General features: G+C 43.3%; 2 protein-coding genes across 3 annotated transcripts; both read right to left on the bottom strand.

The window, feature by feature from the left end:
- Positions 1-366: 366 nt before the first annotated feature.
- On the bottom strand, positions 367-20,363 carry LOC133002115 (rapamycin-insensitive companion of mTOR-like). 2 transcript variants are annotated; one of them, XM_061071876.1, is made up of 37 exons: positions 20,305-20,363; positions 20,132-20,179; positions 18,634-18,731; positions 15,844-15,908; positions 15,436-15,567; positions 15,170-15,233; positions 14,564-14,690; positions 14,265-14,434; positions 13,877-13,944; positions 13,386-13,453; positions 13,206-13,288; positions 12,615-12,702; positions 12,310-12,400; positions 11,962-12,028; positions 11,742-11,822; positions 11,402-11,502; positions 11,049-11,214; positions 9,968-10,069; positions 9,833-9,879; positions 9,603-9,738; positions 9,286-9,485; positions 9,025-9,151; positions 8,356-8,520; positions 7,839-7,915; positions 7,616-7,694; positions 7,381-7,490; positions 7,195-7,282; positions 6,975-7,067; positions 6,786-6,892; positions 6,327-6,556; positions 5,061-6,168; positions 3,612-3,919; positions 3,305-3,511; positions 3,055-3,207; positions 2,412-2,535; positions 2,170-2,308; positions 367-2,087 (listed from the first exon to the last, which is right to left on the bottom strand). In XM_061071876.1, exons 1-37 carry the CDS (start codon positions 20,351-20,353, stop codon positions 2,007-2,009), a joined length of 5,247 nt encoding a protein of 1,748 aa, XP_060927859.1. In that variant the 5' UTR covers positions 20,354-20,363; the 3' UTR covers positions 367-2,006. The 2 variants fall into 2 exon arrangements, with proteins under 2 accessions (XP_060927859.1, XP_060927860.1); XM_061071877.1 differs by having other exon boundaries at positions 3,612-3,871.
- A 3,235-nt stretch (positions 20,364-23,598) lies between these two features.
- c5h5orf34 (chromosome 5 C5orf34 homolog) lies at positions 23,599-27,122 on the bottom strand. Its single transcript, XM_061071049.1, has 10 exons — positions 26,919-27,122; positions 26,735-26,824; positions 26,407-26,646; positions 25,944-26,206; positions 25,791-25,862; positions 24,736-24,856; positions 24,489-24,580; positions 24,175-24,405; positions 24,031-24,077; positions 23,599-23,892 (listed from the first exon to the last, which is right to left on the bottom strand). The coding sequence occupies exons 1-10, from the start codon at positions 27,120-27,122 to the stop codon at positions 23,711-23,713; spliced, it is 1,542 nt and encodes a 513-aa protein (XP_060927032.1). The 3' UTR covers positions 23,599-23,710.

Below are 27,122 nucleotides of genomic sequence, written 5' to 3'. Positions count from 1 at the left end.
CAGGAATGGCATTCTCACTCCAATTCCCAACCTTGGTCAATTTAGAGTTCCAATCAACCTAGCCCCAATCTGCATGTGTTTGGACTGTGGGATGAAGCCAGAGTATTCGGAGAAAACCCACAAAGACACAGGAAGAACATTCAAACTCCACTCTGAAAGAATCTTCTTACTGTGAGTCAATGAGCCTATTGCAGAAGTAATTCCATTCTAAAAACCTCTAAACATCTTCACCCAATCCAAACAAGGTTTCTGCTGAATCATAATATTTCTGCAGTTCCAGACAAAAGGGGCTCATGATATCCCCAACAAAGAAGAGGAGAAAAGTTACAAATGAAGGAATGAGAAAAAAGAAATATGTCAAACGTGTTGGGTATTTCAAATTTAGTTTTATTAACAATGCATCCCTTTGATAGGATTGTATGTTTCTTTAGGTCATCAATGTCCCAAAAACATACTGTACACATTATACAAGGGAAACCACGATTCAGGCAACAAAAAAAAAGAAAAAAAAAAAATCTTTTTAAATTATAATACAGTCTTGAGGAAAAAATATAAATAACTTTTTTTTCTTCTCTGGTTGAGCTCACTCTATGGTACAGACATATAATAAATAGATCGGATCTGACATCACTCAGCTGATCTATGAATCATCTCTCTACGAGTCCATTTTTGTAGCAGCATTATAGCAAAAACAAGCCAATGGAAACAGAGATCCCCGTTTCCCTGGAAACCTTTTAAAAATCCTTTAGTCAGCACACACACCCCCTCCCCCTTCTTAGCCAATGACAGACAGTGATATTGCGTTGTGGAAAACAGATTCAGGGGGTCGTTATATTCCTACAATGTGATGGCAGCATGTAATGGCAACCTGTTTATAAAGTTAAGCAAGAAACGCGTTACGGTGACGTTACAACTTTGCCATGCTTGTTGCACATGCAGTGGAGGTGAAGCACAGAGGTAAGAAGGCGTAGTCGGGTAGAGCTGCTGGGCTTATGCAGGTTCTGCAAACGTCTGAGCAGAGGTTGGTACTTAATCTGTAATCAGTCATTCTACAGATAACTTGTACGATGGAGCACAAGACCAGCGGCTTCCTGAGAAGCTCACTTATAATGCAATGGCTGAAGAAAATACATTAAAGGTCCTACAGAAGTAAAGGATGGCATAAACTATCATTAAATTACATGCTATTTCTCATGTACCGAGTAAGGGTGGCATATATAGAGCTTAAGAAAATATGATACTAGTGATGTTTGATTGTCTGAGATACAAGAAATAGAAAAGGAATTAGCGGCCTGTGCTGATGAGAGGCTACAGGGTCGTAGGAAGCGTTGAGGTGAGAGAAGCAAAAGAGCATACCTGGCTAGAACAGATCACAGGTCAGGGTGGGATATGAGCCAGGGAGGCTCCCGATACGTTTTTTTTAAAACAACAGGATTCCTCTGTAGTGTTTTGTTTCGTTAAGGAGAAAAGAACGCAGGTCCGAGGAATCACTGGTTAGACACAACAACATGCCTTATTCATTTCATTACAGAAAAACACCACCTCTGGAAAGAGATAAAATGTTGGTAAAATTATTTCATTTTCTTTTTTTCTTTTGTTTTCAACACAATGTGAGTCTTAATGATCCAGCTTGTCCTTAAGCATTATGTTTATGTATTATTGAATGTTGCCCGAGATTGCCAACCCATGTGAAAACAGTATTTGGTTAAACTGCTCCCCCTTGTTCCCGTTAAAAGAAAGACTGAGACAGCATTAGGCATGTCAGGTTAAACCTAGTTTACAGATACTGATGTCCGTTTCCCAGCTTGATTTAGCTAGAAGCAAGGTGAGTGGTGACCACTTCCTTGATGTCCTTGGCTATGGAACTCTGTTTTGAGCAACAGACACACGCCAAACGTTTCCCCATCCTTGGAGCCATAACTTAATTTCTCTCAGTCTCGCATTCGTTCCATGTTCGTAGGGTGGCAGGACCGGGGCTGTGCACGGAACACGGAAGGGAAGGGTGATCAGGATTCTGCAGGAGATTGATCGTCCTCTTCGACAGGTTTTGGTAGCTTCGTCAGGATTGCCTCGGCTTCCTCGTACATCTGGAAAAGAGGGAAAATGTTGGAATATATGGGATACACGTAGAGATTCAGAATGGGATGGGGGTTGGTTTATTTTTCTCACTGGCATGAATTGCACATCCTGGAAGAGCTCCTGTATGAAACGTCTTGAGGTCAGGCGAAACATGCAGTGGGCCAAGAGGTGAGACACCTCGGAGTACAGGCAGATGTCGTCAAACGCATACGGAAACTTCTCCTTTATCCTAAAGAAACAGAGGGGATTTAACATGTCTTTAAAAAACGACTTCTTTTGTTCTGCTAATAAACATGCATCTAAAAAATGTTAAGTAAGTAAAAGGGCTTTACGTCAGTAGTCCTGTTTCGTGGCCTTTGGTTCCGACAGAGGAGCTGAGGTTGATGATGAGGCGGAGAACCTCCTTCCTCAGCAAGACACGGGAGGCGGGGCCGTCCTCTGATATCCCCTTTCCGCCTGAGAGACACATAAACAAATACTCAATACACACCAATAAATAAAAAATCCTCTCTATTCCCTTTCCTACTTTAAATAATTTTATTTAATTTACCATCAAGCACAGAAAGCAACAGATGCTCTGAGCTACTTCTTTTATACTTCAATCAAATACAAAGCACTGGTTGTATTTTAGCCACACAGGGTCACACTGGCTCATTTTCAGGTCATTGGTCTTCTGATGTTGTCTCTCATTGTCTACTTTAACCTGGACTAATAGAATAGAAGCTTTCCTAGTCAAATAAAGGTCAAACAAACAAAGAATGGGACTGAAAGATGGATCTGACTCAGAAGTCTTTCCAGATCATACTTAATTCACACATTATAATCATGTGGTAGTAAAAGTGAGGCTGCAATTTAATATGGTGGTAAATGCAATGTAATACAGTTTATTAAAATGATAAAGTAACAATACAGTACTTAGTTTAAGGGTTGTTTTGGTATTTCAGATGATGTCCTGCATGTTGTGGTGATTCTTACCGATGACCACGTCAGCAGGTGTGGGCGTGCTACAGATGGAGCCTTGTGACACAGCGGCATCGCTGCAGCCGGACACGCCAGAGAACTTGGACTGAGGCATCACCTCCAGACGATGGCCGCTCTTGCCTCCCCATGACGGAAAGTCAACATAGTCTGTCAGAGAGGAAAACAAACGGAGACTTTTTAATTTCTGTACTGACTTTAAAGTATGTCCATGACTGACTGAGTGTGTGTGTGTGGGGGGGCTCACCTGTGCAAGGCTGTGTGCTGTTGAACTGTGGCTGTGTCGGGTACCCGAGGACGATGGCTCCCACACAGTACAGGCAGTTCTCCTCGGAGTGATCCTGCAGTCCCGTCTCGTCTAAGCCCACCGTGTGGTTCTGGGTGTCACCTCGACACACTATCAGCTCAGAGATACTGAACTGCTGCTTTAGTAGTGGGATCGCTGGGCGGTCACCTGCAGAGGGAAGAACCACGGTGAACAAGAAGAAACACAATCCACCGGTCTGATTAAAAATCATACATTGTCATTTGATTATACATGAAGTAATAACTACCATCTCCATCGCCAAAGAGGAAGCGTTTTCGCTCTTCGGACGGGGGGCTGATCCTCTGCTGAAAGTAAGCTAAGTCTCTGATGTGGAACATATCATTGATGTCCATGGGCAGCGCCAGGCCGATGTAGTCATCGTTGCACCCGTAGGTGATGCCAGAGACCATGGAGCGCACTGAAGAGCAGCGGTGCAGGGTGCTTTGGTTGATGGGACTGAGCAGCTCCTCTTTATCGAGAGAGGCAAAGCTCAGCGCTTTCAGAAACCTAGGGAGGGCAAGAGGAGAGGTACGTGAGAGGATCCGGGGGGAGAGACTGGGACAGAAAAGGACCATGGGGAGTAAGTGAAAAAAATGTTGGATAAAAGCACAGAGACAGAGACTCGGTGAGAAGGACATCGAGATCTCAACAGGCTCTAATGCCAGCATGTTATCAGGGCGGCAGCTACAGATACACTCACAGCACAGGACATCCAAGTATGATCGCACTATTGACAATAGCTTAATCGTTTGACCAAACATTCATTGGTTCAAGCTTCTAATTTGTATGAATTGTTGAATCTTGGAAAAAGGTTCAGGATTTATTTAATAGTTATTGATGCTGCACTCTGGTTCCTAGTTTATTTTTTTCTTTATTGTTCTTTTTCTAAATAATGAGGGTCTTGTAAGCCTCTCATAGGCAGGACAGATAATGTCAATAATATAATAACAATGTCGACACTGGAACACTGATGATCCATCACCTATAGTTCTATGTTATAATAAAACAACTTATAAACAACGTGTAAAATAGCTGACAGTGAATGTGAAGAGAGTTTAATATACAGATGGAGTGAAAAGCTGGTACCTTTACTATAACATCTATATTGTGGCACGTATCTCTACCTATGTGCTGTTTACTTCTAAGAAGACTCACAGCTCCAAGAGGCAGGAACAACCAGCAACTGACCAATCTACATGGGGCTTAGTCAAACTACAGGGCTACGGGAGTCAAATCAACTAGTCCTAGTTGCAACTAAACTAAAAGCAACAGGGACATAATTGTCTAAATCGGTGCTAGAAGCTATTTGTCTACTCAGGAGGACTTTGGGTCGCTCCACCCACCACGGTGCGATTGTTCTGGACAGCCTGCGGTACGGATTTAAGACGGTGGGTTCTGGACAGGTGAGCCTTCTGTCTGACAATCTGACAGACATAGCAGAAGGTGCACAAAAAACACATTATCACATCTGTCATCGCTAAGGCGGACACAAATCAAAACTCTACCTCAGGCACAGAGCTGCTAAAGCTAAATGGAGGAAGCTAGTTGAGTTGTTACTGGGACATGAGAACACATATTCATGCTGCAAAGACAAACATATTGTTAAAAAAAGGGAAGAAAATATATTCATGTAAATAAGATGAATGCTGCAGCAGTGGTAGTTTTCGGTCGTTCAGTCCCCGTCACTATGATTTACCTGCGAGGTGTTAATCTGGAGTCCAGGCTGCCCGTCTTCATAGTGATGGTGTCGGTGAAGAGTACGTCTTTGGCGGGCGAAGCCAAGGCTTCACTGTGAGACAACGACGGGTGTATCCTCTGCTGCTGCAGCCTCTTCAACGTGGCGTAACCCAGCGCGTCTCTCGGGCTGGTGTACATGAAGCTACAGTCGGCCAAACTCTTGATGGTGGCGACTGAAGGAGACTTGAGAGATTGAGCTCGGCGAGGGAGTGTGTGCGAGGAGCCGGGCGGTACCAGAGAGACAGTGGACGACTTCGACATTGAAATATGGTTGGTCTGAGGCTGGGGGGTGAGGGGGGAGAGTGTTTTGACGGTCTTGGCAGACACCACCGTGTTGAGGCTCACGCAGTCAGAAGAGTCTGGTTCAGGCTCGGGATGCTCAGGGTTTCCAACGGTCTCCCTAGAGGGGCTGGAGCTCATGGAGCTGATGCCGCTGGTTGTGGTGTCCGTGTTAAAGCTCTGACTGCGGCTTTTAAACTGAGTACCTCCGCCGCCACCTCCTCCGCCCACTCCTACGTTGCCTCCACTCGAGGAGGAGCCACCATCCCCTCCTGCCAGACGCTCTCGGCTGCTCTGCTCCCGCTCTCGGCTGGGGTGCTCCACAGCCCCTTGCCCTACTAGACCACTTAGTCCAAGGCCTGAGCCTCCTCCCCTTGCAAGCCTTCCATCCACAAGCTGCTCCTCAGAGCCGCCCCTGGTACCAACAAAGGACGTCTCCAGACTCACTGTGGGACTCTTTGGCATTCCTCTGCCATTAAACACGGGGGCGAAGACATCCCCCTGGTTTGGGCTGTACAATGAGGGTTCCGTCACTGTCCTGTTACGCCTCATACTCCCTACCTTGAGTTCAGTAGGGGTGCGAGAGCCTGACGGGGTCTTGGGGTCGCTGGTGGAGCGCAGCTTCTTGCTGGGAAGGGACAGGGAGTTGAGGAAACGGGTGCGAACAAAGCGTGTGGAGGCCAGGATTGTGAAGGGGCTGCGGTCCTTGATGGGTTTGGGATGAAGATGGAAGGGCTCGTCTGACTGGTCCAGAACATCACACTTGTCATCCTCCAGTATGTACATGTCTGAAAGCACAAAGAGTTGATCAAGACCACAGCGGGAGGAGAGAAAGGCTAATGTCTGGCTTAACTGCCATCAAAAATACCAGATTACTAGGGTGGTGGAGCATTATGTACAAAATGAACAAGACGTTCTCTCAAAATATTCTCAAAATCCGACATACTTGGCTGAGACTCGCTCTCGCTGTTGTGGCGCGAGCTGGTGGATTCAGAGTTCAGACTGAGCGTGCTTGGCACTGAGGAAAGTTCAGAGGTTAAGTGTGTGTCGACCTCGTCTGGAGTGACGGGCCACAGAGTCCTGCGACTGTGTCTGACCGTGTCCCAGCCGTAATGCTTCAGCACATCACAGCCCTGCCGGGTCTTGGATATGACGCCCAGAACATAAACACAGGTGCTGTGGACAGGAGAGGACTGTTAGAGGTGTGCTGTATTTACCACTGGTTTGGTTTGTTGGAAAGATCTTCAAGGTTAACTGTGAAATGATTTGCATTTATAATTCAGCAAAAAACACAAGTGTCCTGCTAATTTTTAAAAGTGTCTGTTCAAAATGATTGACTTTAAATAGTCAAATCTGGGTATTTTATAGTGAAAAGTGGTAAAGAACTAAAATAGGATCAGCTTACCCTCGTACTGAGAGCACCTCACAGTGCTGAGCCAATGCCAGGATGTCAGGAATGACATTCTCCTCCTGCAGGAGATTCAGACCCCAGTTTGAAGAGCCAATGTTGCCCTGCACGGAAAAACAATACACACCATCAGAACCCTCTCTTTGTAACTCTCAATATGACGTTGACAGTGAAAGTGTTCCTCACCAGTGCCCACAGAGCAGCCTTCAGCTGTTTAATGCCCTCCCAGGTGTCCAGCATCGGGGAGCGAACTGTGTAGCTGAGGTCAGGAACCACACTCTGCAAAAAACAGATGGTAAGAACCAAGACAAGCTGCATCGGGACAAACCACTTGCTCCCCAGAAAAACTAATGTAGGAAATTGAAAATGAAAGCAGTGTGATGTTGAACCGATAATAATTAATTACCTGAGCCTCCAAAAGATGACAGCCTGTCTTATCATGGACCAGCTGTCCGTACAAGTGCACAGGAAGATAGACATTTGGTCTTTGTAACCTGGAGACAACACGAAAAATTAGAAAAATACAGTTTGCAGAGCATCCCCCGGCGGTTTGTCAGATTATACCGAATTATTTATGAGTCAAGCGTCTCACCTTTGGTTGCTGCGTCTGACGTAGTTGTCTCCATCAACAGGTTTGCGGTATGTTGTAAGTGCTTCGTTGAGCTGCTCCTCTATCAGGTCCACATACTTAAGGTTGTATTCCTGCAATCCATATGACATGTAGGTCACAGAGTTAAACAGATTCTTCTGCTAGCTTGTGATCTTATCAGGATTTAGAAGCAGATGAATTTAAAAAACTATTATTAAATGGATTATGCTGTTAATACCTTCTGCCATTTATCCAGCTGCTTGCTCACATAACCCCGCTCATTGAGGTAGGAGAAACCTTTAGGAATGGACAAGAACCTAAACAGACACAAGATGAGACGTAAAAGGTTTAGATGAAGTGACGACCAAGGCTTCCATCCTAACCCAAACCACAGTGGAAAGTGAGCGGCATGTGAACTGGGGGAACGGGGACGGAGATGATACAAGCTGTATAAAACTTACCTGAGGAGCAGCAGGAGGCCTTTATCTCCCAGGTGGGACAGAGCTGGTTTTAGCTGGATTAGCGCATGAAGGTTGGCCTGTGAAGCAGCACAATACAACAAGTCAGACAGCAGGAAGCGTAAATACACTACAGAACCATGTAAACAGAGGAGAAAAACAGCCACAGCTCAAATCCATTTAAATCCATATTTTCTCTGCCTCTTACAATATAAATTTGTGTTAACTTAAAGCACAACTATACAAGTTAGTTTGGTGGATCAATGGCTTGGAATAGAGAGAGTGGAGCCGTTTGGATCTTTTCTACATGAAAACCACTTCATCACTTAGACATGGAGCCCAGCAGAATGAAACACTAGTAGCTCCAGAGGGCGCTGTTGCTCAGTAACGTTACACAGTGTTGCTTCAATGCTTTGCTTTACATTCAGTCAGTTTCTAACGCTCTCTCTCACATGTGAGCTGCACAGCAGAGTTAACAGCTCTACGGTGGTGACTGTAGTCAGTGAGTGATTCACGTCACCTTGTCCTCACACGCCTCGTCCAGGATGTCCAGGGCCTCCATGGACACGGCTTTGCTGTGGTCATGAAGCTGCGTGACCAGCAGCTCCATGCCCCAGCTACTGAAGAACTCCACGCCCGCACGCAGCAGCACACGGAGGTGTTTGGTGCCATACAGCCTACACGTCTGCTCGGTGACACCAGAGGCATTGTGGGAAGAGGAAGGGGCATTGTTATTGACGCCAAGGAGATTATGTTTTAATGTGTCTGTCTGGTGGTTTGTTTGTTTGAAAACACGATTACATAAAAAACTCTGAACTGGTTTGCATCAAACTTGGCAATGGACTAGGCCAGGGAAGAAACCCAGTAAACTTAGCTTAGATCCTGTGGATTGGGAAGCTTTCTTCTGCCACTTTCTTTCACATTAAGTAGTAGGGCATTTTTGGTCAAATGTTAAGGTTTGTTAGGTATGTGCTCTACTTCGTGATATTCTAATTTACAATTACAATTTTGTAGCACTTACAAAATGACAATAAAGTCATTACATTTTTATTTTTCCTGCATAATCTGCAGTTGCAAAATCTAGCTCTAACTAACTTCAGTTATTTGGACACTGATGAGTACAAGGAAATTGCACGTTTCAGAAGGTATTTTTATGTTTGTGTGAGTCGTGTTCCTGTGGCTGTCTCACATCAGTAGCAGCAGTGAGGATCTTGGAGAGGATCACTCTAGCCAGACCGTCTCTGCTGTAGTCCAGTGTGGTTACAGCAAGTTTGAGCACAGCGTCCTGGTTCTTCACAGAGCAGAGATTCAGCAGGCTGCAAGGACAAATCGAACGAGTTGTTAGCAGGACCTCAATCTAATGCGTCGTTGTGGTTGGTTCACAAAAACAACAAATGCGTTTGAGATTATTTGAACTCTGGGCCTGGAACAGGTTTTTCTGTTTACTCACCACTGAAACAGGCCACACTTCTCCAGCAGTTTGACTCCCTGTGGGTGGGCAGAGAGTGTCCCCAGGAAGAGGAAATAGTGTTGGCTGAGTGTGGTGAGCAGGCCGTTACTCTGCAGACAGCGCTCAGGCTTCAGTCCTGAGGAAGAGGAGAGCCACGACACCATGTCCTTCACCAGCTCCTCCAGGTAACCCTGGCCATCCTGGTGACAAGAGGAAGAAGAGGGAGAAGAGAGGACAGCAAGAAGTGGTTAAATAAGAAAATGACCAAAGGTAAAACAGGAATATAAGGTTTGTGACTTTGTGCACATTTCTCTCACCTCATCTGAGTCCATGAGGAACTCAACAAACTGACAACCAACCACAGTGAGCTGTCTGGCCTTCACGTGGTCCAGTGCCAGTCCTGCATACAATTTACTACTGGGCTTATAAAAGTAAAGCAGCCTCCGCACAAATCTGTCAAAAAAAAATGAATACAATTTGTCAGATAAGCACGTCAACATATTTACCATGCTGCAATGGGGGTTTTGAGGATATGAATGGGTCTCACTTGTGCATGTGTTCATCTTTGTTGTTCCTGAGGTTTACATTTGGCCACTGGGAGAGAAAAACAAACATTTTAATATAAGACAGGAAAAAAAAAGTTCACAATGGAGTCTTTGGTGCTACATGAGAACAGCCTGACCTTCAGGATGGTGGCGATAAGCAGCCAGTTCCACTCCAGGTTGTGCTTGTGGTTGAGAATGTGACTGTCTCTCAGGTTCAGCATAAGTGCATCTTCTGTGTCCTGAAACATTGAAATAGGAACATATACCGGTTGAATTGGTTTTACTAATTATATTGCAATTCTTTCCCTTGTGAAAAACAAATGAATTTATTCAATAAAGAAACCTTGCTTTGTTAAAGGCGTTTCATATTAACTTAAAATCTGTTGCACCTCATTCTTACATTGTGACACATATTTAAGCAACGTTACACAATTTTACACCCAAAGAATATTCGGGTCATTCTTGGATTAAAAAATATATATAACAACTTGGAAATTTAACCTTTTTGCAGGTGAAACAAATGCTGTCTCAAATCAGACACCGGCTCAGTTTTTGAATTCTGACAGGCTAGCGTCGTCCCCGAATCAAACACAGTTGTTGTCCATTCACCGAAAATTACGATAACAACACACGACCATCAAAATACCAGCTGCTTTGAAGACTTGACTTAAAAATCAATGTTATACTTTCTTGCAAGTGACCCCTGTGCACGTGACATGGAGATTCAAATTGACATGTTTTCCTTCCTTGGCAGCAAATCTGAAAATACATTTGTTGTCCCTCCCCTTCTACAACATAACTAGGATGGTGACCATTGAGGGTTTCACTTTTTGACTGCTTCGAAAGTTTCATCCTGGGACATATTGTGCAAAGTATGTATGTTGTCATACTTGTCCGTAAAAAGAGATGTTAGTACTCAAAATTGCAAGTGTGAGTATGACATTATACAAAGTGAGACACAACCTAGTTTCTTTTTCATTTGAGAAGAAAATGTATGTACCCGTTTCCCCTTCTTCAGTGTTTGTGCGAAGCTAAACTAAACACAACCCGAATGTTTGTAGTGAACACAAAGAGAGGAAATTGATATCTGCAAAGAGTAGGACGGCAAATAAGCATATATACAAAAAAGTACTCCTTTAAACAAACTATATATATTGATGTTACACAGAGGACGTCTAAATATTGAATGTAGAATGTGAGAAGTGTGTTTGTCTTTACCTTAATAACGTAGATATCCCTGTAGACACGCGAGTGGGACTCTCTGCGGCTATTTGACGACACCGACTTGCGAATGATGTGGTCCAGATACAGACTGTGTGGTTTCAAACCTTTCTTCTTCTTCTCATGGAAACGCTTCAGATTGTTGACAGCTGCACTCGCTCGACTGGAAAAAACACAATTAATAATATTGATTTAATTCAGTTTCCCTAGTATTTGGGATTATGTTATTTATAATTGATTTGCGGAAGTGTATTGAATTCACAGTTCGAATAGTGAGAAAATGTGCTTGCACTGAAAAACTTTTTTTTGTGAGGAAAAGCAAACGTGTGGGTGTGACAGTGTGTCCTCACAGTCGTTTCTCCTGGGGGATGTCAAAGGAGGCGGCCATGTTGATAAGGGTGGGAAGGCAGTGCAGGTGGTGACTGTGGGAATGAGGAAGGATGGTGTTTGCCTAAACATGAGAGAAGCGGGTGGAAGAAAAAGCCGAGATGCATTTTGAATTAGAATCACAGTAGCTCAGACGTAGCGGGTAGCAGTTCAAATGAAACATATCTCTGTTTATTTTGCAGTGACACAGAAGCTGAAACATTAAGGACTTTTGCAGTTTATGAGAACGAAATGGGAAAAAATTATGTTCTATTACAGTTTTCCTAATTATGCCGCGTGTTATTTCCCCATTTTCTTAATTACCATGTGTAGAAGTTCTCCCAACAGGATGGTAGCTCTGATAGCGAGCTGGTCATCGCTACTGGTCACAACTTCAACAATACCCTGCAGGGCCAAAGATAGGGAAAGAAGGACGTTTACGGCTTCAAAAAAAACATGCACACTACAATGCTGCTGGGCAGAATGGTAAATCGTAACACAATCCAATCAGAGAAACCATGGTGTATGATTCTCCCTAACTCACCTCCAACAGCCCACTGGAGATGAAGGCAGACAGAACAAATCCTAGGTAGTTGTCCATCAGATCAGGCCTAATGAAGCAAAGAAGAAGACAAAATTAGAAATATGGTCTCGATCTAATGAGCAGAAAAATGTGTTGGCAGAACATGATGTCCCAGTTTAGTTGACCTTTGATTTTTTTGGAGGATATAAAATGTCATCACTTCTTCATTTTATTCTATGACAGCTTAATTTATGAGCAGATTAATTCTTGAATTATGGCCAAAAATGTGAATGAGAACAGAAGGGACATAGGTTTACAGGACGTGTGGACACACAACCCTGGGGTTGACTCCATGTTCTTCTCTCTCACCTGGAGCGGGCCCGATGGGGCAGGACGATTTTGGCCTCAGCAGCAACAAACCCATCAGACAGTCTCCAGGTGTCCTGGAACCTGGCAGGGTCTGAAGAACATAAGAGAAGAGATTAACTTAAAGTATAATGTGAACGTAAATATTAGGGTTCTAAAACTAGAACACTTTTTACCATGACTATACAGGGTCACATAACCAAACAGATTACAGTTTGGCTATCTGGCTGCAAAACAACCAAACGGGTATATACCAAGATACTGTGGATATAAAAATGAATTATTAAGTTACAAAAAATTATCCTCACCAACACTTAGAAGACCTTCTGTAAAGTCTTCAGTTACAATGGGAACAGGGAGCCTGAATATCTCATATAACACCTCCAACAAGCCTTTCTGCAAGACAAATCACAATGAAGCAATCAGATACATACATGTTGTTAATAAGTCATTCACAAATAAAACACTTTCAAAATATATATATATAAAAGCAGAAACCCTGTGACAGAAATTGAAGCACGAGGACCCATAAAGACTTAGGGGAAATAAGGGGATGCGGTTCAATAAAATGTTAATGGAAGCTACGGACTTTGCTTGAGTCATATATCTTATCTGACATACTGTACATCTTAATCAGATAAGATATATGACTCAGATAACTGACTGTGTCATACCCTGACTGGAACCAAAACTAATGAGAGCTGCTTTGGTTCTTCATCTTACTACAGCTACAGCAAAACGAAGACCTAATGGGCAGACATTCTACAGACAGGAGAGTCAGTGAGGTGTTGGTTGCTAGGGAAGGACCATAAGCTCTATCAACATTTATAACTGCTAACTTCCTTGTTCTTTCAGACATTTTCTGTAAATATTTGGAATGAAGCTGTGTCAATACTCACCCTAACTTCCATATTTGGTATGCAAAGTAAGCCAATTAAAGACTGGATACCAGAATTTCCAGCCTTGCATAGGTTGATAATCCCTGAGTGACAGAAAGAGACACATGTTACTCACGATACCCTTAAAATGAAAACACATTTCATATAAAAGAATTCACATAATAATGTCTTAGCCCTTACCAGACCAGGAGCGAAAGGCTGCCACTATGGCCATCCTACTCGACAAGAAACGGGCCTCTCTGTCCTCCCTGAGAACATGAAAACACGCACATTAATAAACAAGGCACCAAGTTCCACCGTACAACATCATTATGATCTCTCTTTGCACAGAGCACTGAAAAACCTTTCACCAAGGCTCAAACTATACCCTCAATGTAAATCTTGTGAGATATAATCAAGAAAAGATCTTTTTATATTAAGGCAAATCTTCCAGAGGGACTTAAAGGATGGTTGCTTCACATCCTGGGGGCATGTCACTGTGGAGTCAAGAAGCCCTGATAACAAGGGTCATATCATAAAAACACTATACAAAACCCTCAACTTTCTTGACGCATGGTGTTACCAATATAGAAACATCGCAAACTCTAAACAGAGGGAAATGTCAGAACACTATCTGTATTGTCTCTGATGCAACAGTAACACTCTTCATACCCACTGCTGCACACACTCACTTGAGTTGCCCTTCAGCCGTGTCTGCGTTGTGCCGGTAGTGAAAATCTGTGAAAGGGGCGAGGATTTGCTGGAGGACAGACACAATACACAAAAGATGGATGAGTACAACATACAACAGACCTATTAAGTGTTATTAACCCACCAAACATCTTGCAGTAATGACCTAGCTATAGATCTCATATGACATCCCGGTGGCTCTTATGACTGCAATGATGAGACGCTTCAGTCCCAGGTGCCCGTCTACAGACAATGAGGCTTTAGAGAAAGGTTGTAATCGATTACTCTAAGCTCCATGGGAAAGAGACGTACAACCTGAAGCTGCTAATCCTGCGACACACTGGCTCATTTATGAACGGCAGAGGACTCTGAATTTGTATCTGGTCATACCTCCAGCTCGACGTCCACCCGTACGTACTGGCGGGTACGTGGGTGGTTGAGAAGATGGAGAATGGTGGTGATCAGTGCTTCGTTGATGCGACTCAACTGACAATCGATCACGCTCTTCAGGATGGTGCTGAGGCCGCCTCGTTTGGCCACCACCTCTGGGTTCTTCAGGGCTGCGCGTGGAATAAGTCGGCAACAAAGAAATATTAGACGCTTTGTTTTCTTCCTTATCACAAATGAGGTATCTCACAAGGTTCATTTCCGTCCATGAACAGAGCGACTCTCTGAGGCCAGGCACTCACCGAGCTCGCATACGATGGCGATGGCCGCGCGGACCATGCGGTCTCTCTCCTGGAGTCCATCCGTGCCGATAGCAATTAGAGAGTTTGTGATAGACGTGGGGAACAACATTGCATTGACAGTGATAATCTACAGGAAGAGGGAGAGGAGAGAAACACGAGTCACCAACAAGACTGGACAAATAGAGGTATAAAATTACTGCAATGTTTTATGGCCTTTTTTTCTAAGAGTATCAACGTATGAAGTGATGGGGAAATAGATTTAATAAGAGGCCAGGCTATTTGTAGTGAACAAGGGGGTAATATCACTACCTGTATGGCAAAGTATTCCTCTACTGAAACCAGAGCCTGACTCTGTGTGTGTGTGAGGAAGGTTTACAGTAAACTACAGAAAGAGCTATAAATAACCTCGCCCGCAGACTCGTACAAAGTGTCCACACTCTGACACTGCTGCTAACCCAAGGATCTTTCTGGTGCACTGTGCGCTGGCGATGAAGCTGATGTTGAGCGCAGAGGGCTAACTCCTAGTGAGTGACCCTAAATATACAAATGAATGGCTGCAGAGGAATGGAAATAAAAAATAATCATGCTGTGTTCTATATATCTTACCTTTCGGACGAGTCTCAGGGCCTGAGTTCTCTCGCCCTCATTGCTCTGCTGGATGTCAATGCATCTGAAACAAGAACACAGAGGCACCATTAATCATTTCACCACAGCCAGCTAGTGAGAGAAAAATAAACCTGTCAACCAAATAAGTACGACTGAAGCATAGCACTTCAAAAGGACCATGCAAATTTCAGAAATATGTGTTATCAACCCACAACATGAGAATGTGCCCAGTTGTTTCCATTTGACTGGTCAAAGCAGAATCTCACCTGGCTATTAAATAGTCCACCTGGAGTCTGAGGACCTTCTGCAGCACGGCGGTGTCTCTAATGAGGTAGCGGAGCGCCCGCAACCCTGCTGCACGCACTTCCTTGGCCTCATTCAGAAGAGCGAGTCGCAGACTTTGGGTGAAAAATCAAGAAAGTTTGAAAATGGACATGGCAACAGAATTATTATACTTTACAAACTTGATTTATTTCCTGAAATATTTCATATGCATGATGGATTTAAAATGCCTTTTAAAATTAAAAGAGCTCAGATGAATATTAATCACCGCTCCTTGTTAACTTTGGGTTTTACTTGGCTGCATAAATAACAAGCTAATGACCTGGAAAAAGAGAACACGTTGCAAAAACATACAACTACTGATAAACTGTTACTGTCACTGACAAACTTACCAAACAATGACTTCTTCGTGTGTAAACCCAAAGTTCTCTTCACGGTAACCAATGCTGCATAGCAGCTGTAACACAGAGACAGAACAAGACATCATTTTTTGGGTCTATAAACGGACTGCATTAACATGACTTTATGGATCAAAGTAATCCTAGCACAGGCATTATTGTGGCACTGTGGAACATCATGATATTCAGATGATAGTTCAGGGTCTCAGTCCTTCACCTGAAACACTCACCGTTAAACAACGTTTGAGTCAAAGAAAAACCAAACGCACAAAATTGTGAATGGATAATCTTATGGTTTCACTGGTGGTAGATACAATCACAGAAGCATTGGGACAACACATTCACAGCTCGTGTAGCGCAGGCTTTTGTCACCAGCATTTGTTGTTTATGAGTACATGCACTTGTGTTTGATGAATAAAAATAGAGGGTGAGAACAGTAAGATACAGGTTGAATGATTATTTTGAGCTGCTTTCAGACATGCACTGATCTCAATGCGAGAGCCTCTAGACTTTCTAGTAAGTCCCCTAGTAAAACCTCTGTGGGCGCGACAGATACAAATATATCAGGATTTTAAAAAGCATATACGCATACACGTAGAAGACACAGACAAAGATGTCAAGAGATATTTTGGTGATGAGGGTCGATGCTGGTGACGATGGGTCGTAAACAGCGGAATTAGTAAATTTCATCCTGCCTGTGCAAGCTGCACCGCCTCTCACACGAACCCTCTGGAGAATTCTGTGCTGTTGTGAACGCGTCTGAGCGAGGAACCTTCTGCTGCTTTGCTCATGTGTGAAAGGCAAACTCCGGAGAAAGTCCAGACCTAAAAAACTCATGTCTCAAAACTACTTTGTACACTTCTGCTTTCAACTAGACTGTTTGGTTCTGTTTTGTGTATCCTACCAGGCCGACTCCAGCTCCTTTACCACAGCTCCTCAATAATCAACCAGGGCCAAAAAACTGCTGATGTATAAAACATTTAAATTATATGTACACAAAATACTGTGTCCATAATGAACATAATAAGTAAAGCAGTTCATAATGAAAAACTGTTATCTGGGAGGCCAATGCTAACAAAAGCACAGTTTAGAAAGGTCATCATACACACATAGCAATGAGTAAGGGTCGGGGATCCTAATAAAAAAGAAGTCCTAGTACGAGCTTATGCATATCATTGAATCGCCCCCCCTTAGCAATGGGAGGAGCCGCCACCTCTTGTGCACCCTGAGGCACCCAGGCGGTGGTCACAGAAGTGCAGGTTACATACACCTATAGTGACGCAGCAGCAGAGGAGCCGATGAGTAAACCAAAGGGTAATTTATGTGTGAATCGTGTCTTGAAGCTGAAAGTAATCCTCTTTTCTCTCCTTCATTACAAACCACAGAGCAAGAGGAGATGAAACAGGATGGGTGAACAGGGGCATGGTAAGTAAGGGGTTGTTTTAAACCAGCTGTGATGTCAGAGTCCAAGCAGGCAGGAGGAGGGGGGAGAGGAGATGGGGCGAGGGGCATGTGACACTTTCGGGGGGGGGGATTAGGTCACCCTCGCTGTCCTGGAACCCATATAAGGCATCAGGGGCATGGTGCTGGAACAGACGTATACACACACGTCATGACTATTACCCTCCTGTCAGTTGTAAACAAGGGAGTTAGGTGTACGGATTACAGACGCACAACTCAGCCTCACACTTAGCCTCCAGTCGAATGCACTGCCAGCTGCACAGGTTCCTGAAGGCCAGCACAGACCGGCTGCACGGCCACCAGCAGTTGGACTAAACATGTCCATGACACACAGTCAGAGGTGGTTTACGACCGTGGGTGGCTCAGCGCAGATCAGCAAACGTTTACACATCTGGTGCCCAAGGTTGGTGAATTGGACATTTTCTCAACAACAAGACGGTGAACGAAAACAACATTTTCTCTCAAACTTAGCTTCCGGCATCGCAAGTTATTTTGTACACAATGTTATTCTTGTACACAATTACAAGGGGGCTCAAGACTATTCTGATATGTGTTAGATGAAAAGCAGAAACACACCCTGCAGAGGTCACTAGTACATCACTGAGGCCTTGTCCACACAAAGAAAAAGACTCAAATCGAAAAACACCATCTGAACCTTTATCTACAGCAAAACGCTAAACGAATAGAAAATCAACCAAATCTCTTATTCCTTCTTCTCTTTTTGCAAACAATAAATCTGTGCATCCTGGCCATCCACTACTGATAAGAGGGACACACAAAGCCCAATAAATCTCTGAGCGATCCATGATCACTTGTTTTGTGTCACACTTGTTTTGTGTTTCAGTTTAACTCAACACAATTTAGTTGGTCCCATTGACATATAAGAGATTTAGAAGCACGACATTCGTTTATACTGGAAGACCTTCACTTTCACCATCAACAATGGAAGATATAATAAAGTTTGACAGTGTCTCAGCCAGGTTCATAAAAATAATAGCCAGACATTAAACGTCTTAAGTTTCAAAGTCAGGGTGCAGCTCTTGATGCACATTAAGTCAGGAGTGTTCCACCATCCCTAGAGCTCCTGTTGCAGTCACTGTCAGCATCACAATGACAAGACACAGCCAGGCCTAGTGGCAGCAACACCCAAGAGGAGAAGATCAAGGAGAGGTCAGTGGTGACATGACAGCGGATGGGAAGTCCATCTTTACAAAGAGTGAGTCACACGTCTGGAAAGGGTTGATGTTTGTAAGTGCATCTTCAATAATTATCTGTGTTGTCAGCACTGTCCAAAGTAAAAAAACGTCATCATTTGAGAGTTACCTTTACGAAGTTGTTCAGGTGGCCCAGTTTTCGCATGTTACTGACTCCATGTGATTTGGCCACATTTTGGAGGATTTCACGGAAGTTTTCTGATGGCTCTGCAGGAGAACAAAAAGGAAACACAATGTAACCAAGACAAACTTTATATTACACCCTATTGCCACAATAACGGTCAATGAACTGTAGGTGATATGTTGCAGGAAGGAAGTTGGTTGAGCTGGTCAAACTAAATGAGTGTGTACAGTCTAAACAAGGTCCAGACTGTGAAAGCAAGACTTGAACAGGGAAGTGTGTTTTTTTTTCATTTTCAGTTCCTTTCAGCAACTGTGTAAAAACAAAGGAAAGAAACGCCAGATACTATATTTAAGCAAACACATAAATGCTGCAGAAACCAACCATACACAAGCTTAACATATTTTCTCCTCAGTAACAATGTTAGCCAAGCGCTGAGGAAGATTCATATACAGTAGACACATTCAAATACACGGAAAAGCTAAATTTATACCTAAATAAGTACAAAATGTACGAATTTTATTTTGTCCATAAGAGAAACAAACACTACATCTGTGATAGATTTGATGGAATCAAACTAACACTGATGAGCATTGTCTGCCAAACTTGTGGTAGAATATAATATTGCCTAACTGTATCACACATAGCCGGAGCTCCAGAGACTAATGCAGCAATGATCTGCATGTGCAATAGTCGTCCTTTGGGACAGATTGGACAAAAAAACATTTGTCGTGGTCTTAACATCGGAATTTCAAGTTTGGTGACCTTGAAAGTCTTCAGTGCAGACACACTTTAGTATTAGGATTGCACACAACTCCACAATTTCATGATCTGCTTACCCTGACCTGAAACTAAACATTGAGGTCCAATATCTTACACACAGCATCCTTTGCGACTCCATGAAGAAACAGCGGATTGAAAGTCCCCTCCACCTCATCCCCCATGTGGATTAGACTGAGACACTGTGACTGTTTATTCATCTGACATTCCAGATGCTGATTCACGCTGGTTTGCAGTGAAGTAGTAAAACACCGGGACTGAGGGGTGGTGCACAGTGCTGCAGGAGAATGAGCAGATGTATCAGAGAACACCCTGCCGCAGCCTGGTCTCTGTAGCTGCTCAGCTAACAGCCCAGGAACACACTCCATCCTGCAGCTAGCTAAACCTTCAGCCTTCCTGCAGCACTTGGTCCTGTCCGGCTTGACATGAACCCGTTCTGTCCACTGACACGAACCAAAACAACACAGCGTCGCCATGGCTGCTTAGCTGTGGCAGCTAGCTAATGCTAACCCGGCTAGTTAGTTAGCTCGCAGCCGCCTGTTATTATGGTAAAGCTGGCTAAATTAAACCGCGAGTGGGGAGTGAACAGCATCCCTGTAGGGTCTTGAGCCCCGGGAACCAGGTGTTCTCTCCCCGGCGCCACAGCTCGCTCACACAAGCCTCATCCATCTTGAACAGTAATCGCTCTCAGGGTGATGCTGCTTACCTCTGGTCAGATCCAGCGGTACGTTCTCCTCCCCGCTGTCATTCCGACCTGTCAGAAACACACAGCGGTCACATGGTCAGGCATCCCGCCCGGCTCATCGCATGCCCGGGAACTTCTACTTTCACAATATGCAGACATCACACATGCCGCTCAGTCGAGCTTTTCACGCTTACCTCGCATCCGAAGACTCCGGATAGGACGGCCGCGGAAGCTGGCCGCCATGTTTCCAGGAACATACACAACACCGGAAACTTCGCGGCTTCTCGCGAGAAAATACACGAACAACGGGGGAGAGTTCGGGGACTTCGCGTCACCGCAGCAGACCTGGGATCAGCTGGTTCCTCCTCCACCATCTGATCTGAGATCAGCTGGTTCCTCCTCCAACACCATCTGATCTCAGATCAGCTGGTTCCTCCTCCACCACCATCTGATCTGAGATCAGCTGGTTCCTCCTACACCAACATCTGATCTGAGACCAGCTGGTTCCTCCTCCACCATCTGATCTGAGATCCGCTGGATCCTCCTCCACCACCATCTGATCTGAGATCAGCTGATTCCTCCTCCTCCTGATGGTGGGCAAGCTCAGCTGGCTCGTCCACCATAACCATCTGATCTGAGATCAGCTGCTTCCTCCACCCTAACCTCCTTGTCTTATCGGCAGAGAAAACACGCATCTGACCCAGCGACTGCAGCATGGTCGATGGGGATATGATTGATCGATAACTTTATAGTTTATACAAGCACAAGATGTACACACAGAAACTGTCTGTGCCCGGGGTACATCTCCAACCTTACTGAAGAAACCATGACAATGACAAGAGGTAAATAAATAAAATTAGATAAAATAAGATAAAGTAACATATAAACAAAAGTCAGTAAAAATTGAAACTATCTAAATCATGCATCATCTTGCCATAAGTATTCGCCAATCACATAGTGTGTTTTAAGTGCCTCCTTATTCTTAAGTCCTCTTTACTTGATACTATGTTGATGTAGTTCTTGATATCCATCCATCCATTCCTACATCCATCCTCTTTCCAGCCCACCATCCATCCATCCAGTTTAGCCTTTTGAGGGTGATGGGGTGATGGACCTTATACCAGCGGACAATGGACGAGAGGAGGGGTGCACCCTGAACAAGTGGCTAGTCCATTGCAATGCCGAGTTCTTGATGGAAAATTTTGAATATTGGTTAAGAGTTCGTCCATGTCGTCACATTTCTTTCAATGTGAAATATTTTTAATGATAAAATCAATTGCACAAAGAAAATAGCATCTTCATCCAATTTGTTTCTGTCAAAATATAAAATGTAATAGTAAACCAGGGCCACTTTATGGCTCCCTCATGAGGGCGTGGCAGTGCTTCTTCACCTCCACAGAGCCCCCACCATTTCAAATTAAATATAAAAAAATAAAATAAATTAAATTAAATTAAAAAATTAAATTAAATTAAAAAAAAAAAATTAAAACTGCGCGCACACATCCTGCGCAGATTACCCATTGTACATCATGTGCAGAAACCTACTGCGCACATCCTGCGCAGAAGCCCATTGCGCAGGAATTGCGCGCGCAGTTTTTAACTTTGTTTTTTTTATTCATTTAATTTAATTTAATTTAAATTTTTTATTTTTTTATATTTAATTAATTTAAATTTACAAAGTGTAATATATTTTACAATTAATAGGTGATTGAAATCCCGCCAATTTTCAAATTATCGTGTGTGTCCGTGTCCGTGTCGTTCTTGCTGCTTTTTATACACACTTCAGAAAAAATATTTTCTACTTTACTACCTTACTTAAAAGTTACTTTTATATTTTTGGATTTTAGATACTGGAGGATTTAATATGCTTTAAAAACCTATTGTTAGAGAATAACCCAGTAGTTTCCAAACTTGTCTTCTGACGCCTTAAAAGAATCACAGTCTGCTGCTGCTTGTTTCCATGTGATGTCCTGAGGCTGCCCCCTGCTGGCTGCTGGGTTCCTCTGCTGCTCTTGCTTGGTTTGTGCAGCTTGTGATTAACTAAAGCCGTCCATAAAAGAAAATCTTTATTATCCTTCAAGGGCAATTTGATGTAAAACCAGCAACCAGTGCACGACAAAAATAAACCAATATATACAATGTTAATAAAACACAATATAAAAACCCTATAGACTAAGTAGCAGGGGAAAATGAGCTTGTAATAGGGTTAGTCGACCAACAGAAAATTACCCATTAACTATTTAGATATACTAGAAACATTTCATTCTACTTTTAATTTCCTGTTGTGTTTCTAATAATTAATAATGTTGGTGACATTTCCTTGATAAATGTGTAGAGGTTTTATTACCTCTGCTAAGGAGGTTTTGTTTTCACCTCTGATTTGTCAGTCGGATAGATAGAAGAGCAGATAGTTTGGATAGATTATCATTTTCAATGCCAGAACTCGGACGTCACCCATGACGTCAACAATCCTCAGGAACAGTAACTGACACAAAGATGACGGATCTCACCCACGAGGCCCCATGTCATCTGAACTGGTTCTGCAGAGGATTTAAGGAATGTGATCAGATGCTTTTATCACGACACTAACAGCTCACTCTTTGTCAAGTGTTCCCTTAGGTTTTAAATGAACGGGGGTTTAACACAAGGTTGCCCAATACAGCTTGCCTTTAAAAATGTTGACATAAAGCTAATGTTATTACATTACAATTTTTTAAAAGCATCTTGTTTTCATCTGAAATTGAGAAAATGCAATTTCTTTAATGAGCTATTCATGACTGCCATCTTGTGGCAGCATATGGCACCCACATTATACTACAGTCAAGTATTTTGAATTTCTTATTTCAAAAGTTGCTGAGTTCAAGGAAACTTTGAACATTTGGAGCAAAATAATAAATGTAAATCCAGATTAGACAGATGGATATTATAAAATTGGTTTAATGTGTATACCCATGTCTAAAAAAAAGCTATAAAGACCATTAACACATTCAACTTTTATCACATCTGGAATAGAAAACCTCATTATATAAAGAAAGCAACAATGGTAAGAGATTATGAGGATGGTGGTTTACAGGCCATTGACTTGTATAAATGAGTCTTCAACATGAAATGTCTCGTAATTGACCATTGGTAATCAATAATCAATAAAAGCATCAATTGCAATATTTATTATCAAGCAGCTGTCTGTCTGTCACTTGTGTATTTGTGGTTTTTTTTCCAGGTACTCCAGCTCCCCCCTACAATCCATAGCAGTGCAGATTGGGGTTAGATTAATTGGAGACTCCACATTGAATATGATAATGAATGGTTGTGTGTCTCTGTATGTTGACCCTGTGATATGCTGGTGACCTTTTCAGAATGGACCCCACCTTCCCCTGAATATCAACTGGGACTGGCTTGGTATTCAATGAGCATTACATCTGTGGCAACAACATTTTATTGGTCCAAATTATCAAAACCATGAAAAAAACCCAGAGATGCATGTCATTTTTTACGTTATTAGTGATTTTATGCAAGTGTTCGTACATAATGGTTAAACTGCTTTACATCTTCCCAGTGAAGCCCAGACGCAGGGGTTCCTGCTACTTTTCCGTCAATCCGTCAAGTCAGTTTTGTTGCAGACACAAGAGCATCAATCTCCTGTATGGCCTTGGACGTCCTGTGAAGAGCTTCAGCAATGGAGCTCTCACTCAGTGGTTCATGAGTCTCCTCCTCTGCAGAAGGACATTTCTGCTCCACACATGCTTTCTCACCTCTTTGCAGCTTGCTATTCTCCAGAAGAACTGAACACAGGGTGTTAAAGTGCATAACAAAGGAATTGTCAACATAAACACAGGTAACATGTAAAATCTCACAAGAACAAAATGAATCGCCATTGTGTGAATCGCTCTTTGAGCCGTCGTCTGAGTGCTGAAGGATACAGTTGAACCGTTGTATCTTCTCCACCTCTGCAGCTACAATATCTGACCTGAAGGACATGGAACAGATCACATTAGGCACATAACAAAGTGTCCAACTCACAATCCAACAAATACCAAACGAGTAACCAGATAAATAAAACTCACAGGTTTTCTTGTCTCTCTGTAACAATCATTCGATGCTCTGCAGGTGAAAGATATCCTTCAGGCACTGCAGGTCTGCCCTGCAAACAAAATACCATATTAATATACTTTAGAACCTGGAATACTGTGGAAATACTGTAGATATGAACAACTACCTCTATGGTCCCTTGCAAGCAGCTGAGTGTTGCAGGGAGCGTCAGCGATTGTTTGGCCTGGTCATAGCAGGTGAGGATCCTTCAAAACAATGACGTGATGGTTGGAGACTTAAATAAAATAAAGCGATGGCATTGATCTGACGGTTATATACGGTTCCTCACCTGCTTGCACGATTCACAATAGAGCTTATGGAGTAGGCCTGTCCAACTACATCTGGTGGAAGGTTATTCAGATGGTATGATATCTCTTTCAGCTGCGAAATAGACACAAACAAATAAGTTTTCCTTGTGCATTTATGGAAAAATGAAAGAAACTCTATTGGCTTTGTGTTTAGCTTCCATATCAACAACATTCCATTATTAATACAGTGGATCAGACTGTAAGAAAGCTGCATGATGAAAAACTTACCCGCCCTGACTGGAGCTCAGGGCGGTGATGGGTAAAGTAAGTGTTGAGGACACCGTTGGAACGGATCACTGATCCATCTCCTGGAGAAACCTCCATGACTGAGACAGCTCCACTCAGTATCCTGCACAAGAGACAGGTGCACACACATGGGATTCTTAAATGAGAAAAGTTAAGGTAGAACGACAATAACACTTTAAACACCTAAGTGTGAAAAAATGCACCGCTTGTTGCTGCCTTTACAAAATCAAGTAAAGCTAAATGAAAAACACATTTTGTATATCTCCTATCATATGCACTCATTTCAATGCTTCTTTCGTTCAAAGTAAACTGTCTTATAATTATAAAATTTCATTATTATAGCATCTAATTCATAATAGTTCGAATAATATTATTTGTTTGTATTATAGAACAAAGTACTTCACAAGAGGAAATCAATGAAATAAAGAATTATAATAAATTAATAATTCAAGATTTTTTTTTATTGTCAAATGAACAGAGATAACATGAAGTAGTCACTGTCAATGAAATGCTTGGGACACACACTCTCTTTAAGCAATGCTCAAGTATAAAATAGAATAAAAAAAGAATAAAATAGAATAACAATGAAATAGAATATCAAAAATTCAAAATAGAAAAAAAATATATACATCTAAATATATATCCTTACAGGTGAATGTTCAATTTGTGCAGTAGTGCAAATGTTCAAATATGCTTGTTATGGTGCTGGTGCAAATATGCAAATATTCCAGGGTGCTGGTTTGGTGGAGTTATTGCAGTTCAGGAGTTTAAAAGTCTTATGGCCTGGGGGATGAAACTGTCTCTGAGCCTGGTGGTGCGGGCCCGGATGCTGCGGTACCGTCGGCCAGACGGCAGCAGGCAGAAATGTTTATGGCTGGGGTGAAAGGGGTCTTTAATAATCCTTAATAATTTAATAATATATTTATTTAAAGAAGGGATTTAAAAGCAGTAATAGATCAAGCATTTGTGACCACAGCTGCAAGGTCATTACAGAGACCATACTGCAAAGGCTTATGTTTTTATGACTATTTATCTACCTGTAGGTGACTCCTTGACACCACATCACTTTCATCAGCTCGGCTGGAAGGTCCTCATCTTTACTCTTCCACCTTAAACACACAAGCCCAGAAGCCCAAATCAGACACAGAGCATCAATAAATAATGCACAAGATGCATCTTAATCAGCAAACCTGTGTCTGTGAGGGGACAGACATGTGAGAGCCAGTGCCTGAGGTAGACAAGACCTTCTCTCTTCACTGGATATGTCCGACATGTCTATTTTCCTGTCTGCTTGGGCAGAACAATCGGATCTGACCGCTGTGACTTCTTTAAGTTGGGAGACACGCGTTGTCCAGTGGTGGAGAGCTAAGGAGAGAGGGTAGCGCCACATGGGGGCATGAGCAAAGCACGAGTGATGCTGGACCACTGTGGTGGATTGGTACATCGCCCCAGGCTGGGAAGAGAAGAGACGAGAAATGAAATAGTTCATCAAAGATGAGACGTAAGCAGGAGAAGGTTTTTAAGAAGCATGACCTTTGTCTGAGAAGGGCTGACAATCAGAGATCAACCGATCTAACCGACTCATCCCCTCTGCCTCCTCTTCTCAGATCAACCTCTTAGGTCTTTAGTGGTCCGACAGATCAGATTGCTTACATGCTGCTGCCTGCTCGCCCTGCATTCTGCGTCCCTGCTGAAACTCTCCGCACTGTGCTGAGGATTCTGAAACTGGCTGAGTCTGCACTGGAACTCGATGGAGAAGTCTTCTCCTGAGGGCGACAGCATCAGCGTAGCTCGTCCCTCCTCGGACCGGATGATGGTTTCACCTCCAGGCCCGAGCTCAGCTTCACAGGAGGAGAACTCAGGCCACATCACATCCGAGTCGATACTGAAAGCCTGCCGTTAGAAAATTTAGATGGCAACATGATACAGACAGCAGCAATTTGAGTGACCAACTGTGGGATAGGAAGTGGTGTAATGGTACCGTCTTGTGCTCAGCAGGGACGAGTTCCTGTGGCAGGTATGGTCGACTTGCATATTTATTCCTAAACGCCAGAGCAGCTGTCATCAACTCCTGCAAAGTGACGCCAGCACGTTGAATACACGGAGGTCAGCTGTTGTGATGCAGAGAATAGCCTGGTCCTGACCTCTAGGGTCCTGACCTGTACCTTGTATGAGCTGATGGTGAACCTGGTCCTCTGGCGGACCCTCTCTCGGGGCTGCAGAGGATGCTGGGAGGGGTCGGAGGCTTTCACCAGCAGGAACTCCCCGCCGCAGGGGGACACTTGCAGCTGGGACCCGTCCACGTAGCGGACGTCCACCGACTCGTCCTCCCACATGACCATTGAGCTGACACCGGGGTCGGTCTCCAT

The sequence above is a fragment of the Limanda limanda genome, chromosome 5, assembly GCF_963576545.1.
Source record: "Limanda limanda chromosome 5, fLimLim1.1, whole genome shotgun sequence".
Lineage (NCBI taxonomy): Eukaryota > Metazoa > Chordata > Actinopteri > Pleuronectiformes > Pleuronectidae > Limanda > Limanda limanda.
The sequence above is the reverse complement of the archived record's forward strand: the minus strand, read 5'-3'. Positions and strand labels throughout refer to the sequence as shown.